At 46.5% G+C, this 7,159-nt stretch overlaps 2 protein-coding genes across 2 annotated transcripts; one reads left to right on the forward strand and one right to left on the reverse strand.

Annotated features, from left to right (window-relative positions):
• The first annotated feature begins 994 nt into the window (after window positions 1–994).
• EURHEDRAFT_414195 (uncharacterized protein) lies at window positions 995–1,787 on the forward strand. Its single transcript, XM_040782355.1, has 2 exons — window positions 995–1,088; window positions 1,156–1,787. Exon 2 carries the CDS (start codon window positions 1,191–1,193, stop codon window positions 1,458–1,460), a length of 270 nt encoding a protein of 89 aa, XP_040637081.1. The 5' UTR covers window positions 995–1,088; window positions 1,156–1,190; the 3' UTR covers window positions 1,461–1,787.
• A 456-nt stretch (window positions 1,788–2,243) lies between these two features.
• Window positions 2,244–2,939, reverse strand: EURHEDRAFT_460149 (uncharacterized protein; the record flags this gene model as incomplete). The annotated part of the gene is made up of 1 exon (XM_040784625.1): window positions 2,244–2,939. One exon carries the CDS (start codon window positions 2,937–2,939, stop codon window positions 2,244–2,246), a length of 696 nt encoding a protein of 231 aa, XP_040637082.1.
• Between the last annotated feature and the right edge of the window lie 4,220 nt (window positions 2,940–7,159).

The raw sequence follows: 7,159 nt of genomic DNA on the forward strand, positions 1-7,159 counted from the left end.
TCATGCCGGCATCGCAGGGAATGAGCAGGCAGATGAACAAGCAAAGAAGGGAGCTAGGTCTACCCCTCAGACCAACACTCCCCCAGCAAGATATGCCTGGGCTCACCGGACTCTGAAAGAGGCCTTCTGGCGACAATTCCAGTTATACTGGACTGAGAACGCGCCACAGCAATATCATGATCTCTCCATCGGCCTAGATAAACGACCTCACGAACTATCCCTCCCCAGGGCCACCCTTGGTCGACTTCTCGCTGCCCGGTCAGGCCATGGAGACTTTGCCCAGTACCATGAACGCTTTGGGCATGAAGACGCCAAGTTGGACTGCTCATGCGGGCGCCCAAAGACCCCCCTATCACTTCTACTACTGCCGGAAAGGACACAATGCATCCCCACATCCATGGGGAAGTCGACAAGTGGATGAGATTCTGTGCTCTAAGTCAGGAACAAGGGACTTCCATGAATGGCTGCAGAGGTCTCACTTTTATAGCACAATATGTCGCGCACATTAACCCCTCAGCCCCCTCCACCCCCCCTAAAATCGTCTTCCCTCTTCCTTATATCTCTTCTTCTCTCTTCTCCACAGAATGTGTACTCCCGCTTTGCGGCCCCCAAGTTATGGGCAAGCTCCTGCGAGGGAGTCTTCGCCAGTGTGTATGATAGATTTAGCTTAGCTACCAGATAGGCGGTTTTACGCTCCGCCCGTCATATGTTCCGTTTCGGGACCCCACGGCACGTGATCTTACTTGACACATGACCGAATTTCTGACGTAAAATAGCAACTACTACTACTACTACTACTACTACTACTTAGCCGATAGGCCATCAACCAATTCATTACATACCAAATGGGGTTAGATCACATTATCAACAGCCCCACATTCAGGGTGGGCTCAACTGTAATCTGCCGGTATATATTCCGACCGTGGCCTGCTTTGTTGTTGCCTCTGTACCTAGACCATATCTCTTTTGACCCTGTGAATATTATATTCCTTCTATTCCTGTGAAGTTACGTACTCTTATATGAGGTATTATTCTTCACACTGTCTATTACCAACTCAGAATACAGTTTAAATACTTGTTGGATATAGGTAGGATACACCTATTCTTTAAGTCGAGTTAAGACACGTTCAGTTAACACACTACTGCCTGATATAGTACATCACTTGTGTTGCGTTATTATATATAGCAACATGAAGACTGAAGACAGGGATAGCTCCAACCCTCACACTCCCAAGGCCAGCAAGGCTAGATGGTTTATGGAGGCAGTTGTGATTATGTCTGTGACAACCTTGGCCACCAACATTGTTGAAACAGTCTTCTTTACACGGTTTGATAAACGTTCTGTTCTTCATTCCGTGATATTTATATCATTTTATATGTTATTTTATTTCCTGTACAAGAAGTACTGTGATAGGTTACGCCTAGGATGGCACTCGGAACAGGTCCTCGCAAGCACGTGACAATCATTCTGACGCGTCGGGCACACATTTAAGCGAGCCTTTACATACTAGCTTCTTCCTTCCTTTCTTTCTCTCTCCATCGGATCCTTCTTGTATATAGCTAGATAATAGCTTTAGGGGTCAACCCTTTACAAGTACAAGCTGTCATGGAACATGAACACTCCACCGCCGTATAGAATATTTGATTATTCTGGCTTGTTTGAGGGTAGGACATTCACTGAAGCATCGCTTAAAACCCCTCGCACACACTAGATAGTTGGTCACTGACAGGCCCGTGTCTTTCCTTCTTTTTCTTCTCATGTTGGAATTTCGCGAGATAGTCTACCAATAGATTTATATTGAATGAGATCGTCACCCTTAACAGCCTAACAGCTCAGGCAACCACTGATGGAAGGATCGTCAACTTGCATAGGTGAGACACTAGGGGCTCGCTCTCGTTACACATATGAAGCATGTATACAAGAGAAACAAGAAGATGGAGGAAGGATCAAGCGATTCATTCCTCGGAATACCAGAGTTACCTTGGAAAGCACTACGATAGTGATACGATAGCAATATATAGTCAATTCACCTGTATAGCCATACAAATGCCCAAGGTACAATCACCTACCGGCATTACACGTTATATATTTGAAAAACAAATTTCTGTAGGATACAAATGAGTGTATGTACATCCATAAGGTACTAGGTACCTAGGTCCTGGTTTTGCACGAGTGACACCGTAGCTGGGGTAGGCTACACAAGTAGTATATATGGCATATTGCCATGCAGATAGCAAAGCCTTTAGCCCGCAGTTGACTCAATACATTTCGCATCAGTCTTATCAGCGTTGTCACAGTTGTAATCCTTCTGAGTGTTAAATGCAGTCATCTCGACATTTTTGTTCTCTGCATAGGCCTCGTAATTGGAGCCTTTGCACCCTACAAAGAGACTTAGGAAATTGGGGCAATACTTGTTGACCTCGACGCCAGTAAAGCCAGCACCAGAAACTTTGAAGAACCCAACAACAGTCTCGCAGGATGGTAGTGGATGACCAGTACCAGCTTCAGTGCACATCTTGCTCTCAATAACCGAAATGATTGTGTGCACACTGCCAGCTGCAGCTTGGCTTATGGCACCACACACCATATCAATCTGAAACTCGCTCAGATTATCTTGAATTTGACCATGGCCCTGACATTGGCCATTCACAGGAGCCCTGGCTTCGATGGCACTTCCCCTGGAACCGTGGGTAGACAAGGTAAAAATGTCGGAGACCGTCTTATTGAAGATACCCATCTCAGATGACAGAAAATCAGATCCATCATGGGCATGATGGTTGTCTGTCGTAAATACAGAGACGAGCCTCATATCATTGTCCAATAATTTTTTAGCGTGCTCCTCAATCGTGCTGTGCGCCTCCTCTGAGGGTATCATGCCATAGTGCTTCACAGCGCTGGCAGCGGAGATACAGAAACAGACAAGGGTTGCCAAATGCATCATCATTGTTTTTTTGGAGATGTATGTTGTCCGTCGCGATTGACAGTTTATTTATGTGCAACACTTGGTAAAGACTGTAGCCTGGGTTCGTAGGGATATCTCAAAGAAGAATGACGATGAAAATTCACAAAAGTGTAATGTTCATAGGGTCAAGTAGCAATTTTCCCTGGCATCCTCACTGGTAAAATACCTGCGCATGAAGTGCATGAGTAATATCTAGTACCTATTTCCCCTCCCATGTTTCCCAGGCAGACACTGATTTCTGAATTATGGTTTCTGATTCCTGATTCCTGGTCCCCACGCACATTCATTTTGGCTTATGAGGAGCTGGTTAGATTGGGCTGGCTCATCCTGATGTCTCTGATGTCTGGCCAGGGGCCTTTCTGTCCCCACCCCAACAAAAGCTTACTCAAAAAATTCCCTCATGCGGGCCACATCCACTATAGTAGGTGTCACGGCGCTCTACTAGGATAATGGAACATCCAACTCATGGGTTCTACCTAGGTAGCTATCAACGAGAATAATCAACATGGGGAAGGAAGAAAGGAGGTGATGCCGTATTTATCAACAAAGCAAACAACTGCATCTCACGTGATAGCCAGACAACATGACCAGGCTGTCACAGTAGGGTGAATCCACTTGAGCCCACATGCCGGACATCCTATATTCCTTTGGGGGAAATCCGGCACAGTCCTTATGCGGATTTGTCCGAAATAATGGAACAACAAGACATCAGCACAAAAGAAAGGTACACCCTTCTGTTCGGGCTGACCCGAAACCCCTAATCCTACTTTAGATATAGCGCCAGGTCATGCCATACACAGTTTGCCTAGTTACAGCGTTTAGGATGATCTGTTGATTTGCTGAACCAGTGTGTCGGGATTTATCTGGTAATCTGCGCGGAACCATGGAAAGTGGATACTCAGAGTGGAGGATTCCCATATTGAGAGCCGATCCGGCGTGAACCGGCCCAACCCGACAACAACCTGCACGACAATTGCATGGCCATTACTTGCAGGTACTGTCAAACAATCCTAAAGTCCGCTACGGGGTCGAATAGGCTACATTTGTCACGGCTGGTCTATTATTTACGTCTAGATTTCAACATCCATGCCCTCAAACAGCAGCGGAACATGCCGAGAATAGGAGCGTGTCACAACCTGGCTTCCCTCGTATCGTACCTAGGGTTCTAGTTAGTTGTATTTCGAGACAGGACACTTACCCTAAGTGTCTTCCAAGCACTCATATGCTCAATGACCATCCAGGTCCTCTGTATATCACGTCGAAGGTATCTCGCCCCCTCCAGGCTCCGTAAGGTAGTCAACAGGTAGAATCAGTAAAGGTAACGAATAGAGAAACAAGGTCAACCGAGCACGTATGCTGGGTTGTTGGTTAAGTGCGGACGAGTCAGAAACTAGAAGGTAACCAATGCTTAATTAACTAGATTGATTGCGAAGAACTAAACTGAGTACATGAATGAGTGTCCTTATATATCTTCCGTTCTCCTACCATTCTGTATACCATCTAGGGTAGATAGATGGTAGCATATACCATTCCGTATACCATTTATGGTAGATAAATGGTAGGGAATCACGTGACTGATCCTTTGGGTTATCAGCTGGAATCCCTGTTCCTTCTGTATCTCCATTATTCCTTGTAACCCAATGATTCTGCCTTACCTTCCCGCATAGTCACGTGAGACTGATGTGGCTAGGTCTGTAACAGAGCGTTGGCATGGGCGGACCAAGTAAAACCAGGTATGAACGAGGTAAATGTGCTAATGAGGAGAGAAGAATTAACGTCCACTAATTTGCGGATGAAGTGGACCGATGTAGCGAAGTCGATTGGTGTGGTATTTCTGTACACGACATATTCCGCAGGATCTATGCTTTGATCTTAAGTCATTTGCCTTGCTTTAATTGGTTGGCGTAATAGCATTCTATCCAAGCCGCCCACAGTGATTGCGGCACAGTTGGCCTCACAGGCACAGTGATTAGGACAGTCTATTGATTTGTCGAACTACTGTGCCAGGAACACGGCGTAGTTGATGATCCGTCCGGAACCACCCGGAATATGGAGACTGATGCCAAATCTTCAGATATAGATGTCGACCAGTGCAGGCAAGGATTAGCCTGATACACTTCTGATATTACGGAGAAATGGCATGAATTGATATAGGATTATTTTTTTTTTTACTTTGGCGCTAAAATCCACTGCGGCACAGCTCCAGCTATTTGTATGCTCACCCCCGATCCTTTATGTTGTCAGTGTTTCTGCCTTGTCTGCAATTAGTACTGATTGGCTTATCACTTTATCCCTGTCGGTCGGGCTGTCACCCATCCTTATCTGAACTGGTCAACGCCATACTGTCCATACATCCAGAAAGGAATTGAATTTCAATGTCTCTACCTTCCGGGGGTTCCGGGCCTGTTCCCAGCATGGTGGTTCAGCGAATCACAGCCCTACTCTAGGCGCCGTGTAGAGGCCTTGCGCCGCAGCCACTATAGGAGATTGGGAAATTTACATAGAATGCCACTCTGATGACCAACACAAAAGCGGAGCCTTGTTTGTGCTCTGGCGCGTACTGTTTTGGTTGGCTACAGGCACCAACAGCCGAAGTTCTCCAATCGTCCCACTCAGCAAGACCGCCGTGAGATGTGCTACCTGGACAAGATGTCAAGGAGTCTTCTTACTTATTCATATTCAATGTAAATGATATGTATAAATGAAAAATCAACTTGCTCTCTTACTTTGGCCTTGATAACAACAGTGATGTTCTGGGTGCCACGGTGCCAGCCCGTGATCTATACACGTGACTTAGCACGTGATCCACAGAGTTATCTTTGAAACGAGCGGGTAGCTCAGGAATCGGGGAGTGATAATCCGGACTGCACGAGGCTATGTGGCGAAGAGTCTTATTTAATCAGAAGGATATGATATTGAAACCTATAGACACCTTGATAATAGAATGAGTGCTTAATCTTCGACATGTATGAGCCAGTCGACCATATATATATACGTATAGTGACCTCGCCACTCGGGCCGACTATTTATCCATCCGGCCTTTATTCAGCTTTCATCAATCTGAAGCGGGGCCTCTCGGATCGTAGCTCAAAGGGGAATTTGGGAGTCGATTATTCCGGACTAAACGAGGTCTATATGGAGAGAACTAGGCGAAGGTAGGGATATATTGTCTATCGAACGTAGGTGCGTATACGTAGCTGATTGAGTGCTTAATCTACAATATGTGCGTATGTATGTACCTATAACTTGATTTTCTAGAGCGACCGTGACTTTCCCCTTCCGGATGCCGCCGCTTTTGCAAGGATGCTCAGGGGCTTGCTCAGTGAGTATTTTCTGTCACAGGTCGGTACTCAGTGAGCACTCAGGGCCTACTCAGACTCTACTCAGGGCGCACTCAGTGACCAGTCACATGCACGCTGAGTTGCCCACCCCTCTTTATTTTGCGCAAGTAGTCCTTGCCCGACTACGCGCCGCAGGCCTCCAGGCTAGTCTCCACAAGTGTGAATTCCATGTAACCAGAACCAAGTATCTTGGCTTCATCATTACCACGGAAGGGATAGAGGTGGACCCAGAAAAGGTAGCTACAGTACTCCGATGGAACCGACCAAACACAGTGAAAGGGGTGCAGTCCTTCTTAGGATTTTGTAATTTTTACCGACGGTTTATTTATGGATACAGTCGCATTGCGAAGCCGCTAAACCAACTCACAAAGAAAGAAACTCCATTCTGCTGGACCCCAGACTGCGAAGAGTCCTTCCAGCGGCTAAAGCAGAACCTTGCAACCGCCCCAGTATTAACACACTACCGTCCGGAGCTACCAACGCAGCTCGAGACAGATGCTTCGGACAATGTGGTAGCAGCAATCCTATCACAACTGAGCCCGAAGGACAGACTATGGCACCCTGTAGGATACCTCTCACGATCAATGACTTCCGCGGAGCAGAACTATGAGATTCATGACAAGGAACTACTCGCTATTATTGCAGCACTGAATGAGTGGAGGCCTGAGCTGGAAGGATTACAGAGAAATGACCGATTCACCATCTTTTCAGACCACCAGGCCCTGCAATATTTTATGACAACTAAACGACTCAACGCCCGACAAGCCCGCTGGGCAGAGTTCCTGTCAAGGTTCCATTTCCTCATTAAATACCGAACAGGGAAGATGAATATTTGTGCGGATGCCCTGACCCGCC

This window comes from Aspergillus ruber (genome assembly GCF_000600275.1).
Source record: "Aspergillus ruber CBS 135680 unplaced genomic scaffold scaffold00021, whole genome shotgun sequence".
In the NCBI taxonomy this organism is placed as follows: Eukaryota; Fungi; Ascomycota; class Eurotiomycetes; order Eurotiales; family Aspergillaceae; genus Aspergillus; species Aspergillus ruber.

Bases quoted from the DNA above. Each gene is read 5' to 3' on its own strand.
- EURHEDRAFT_414195 (XM_040782355.1), top strand. From the start codon at position 1,191: ATGAAGACTGAAGACAGGGATAGCTCCAACCCTCACACTCCCAAGGCC.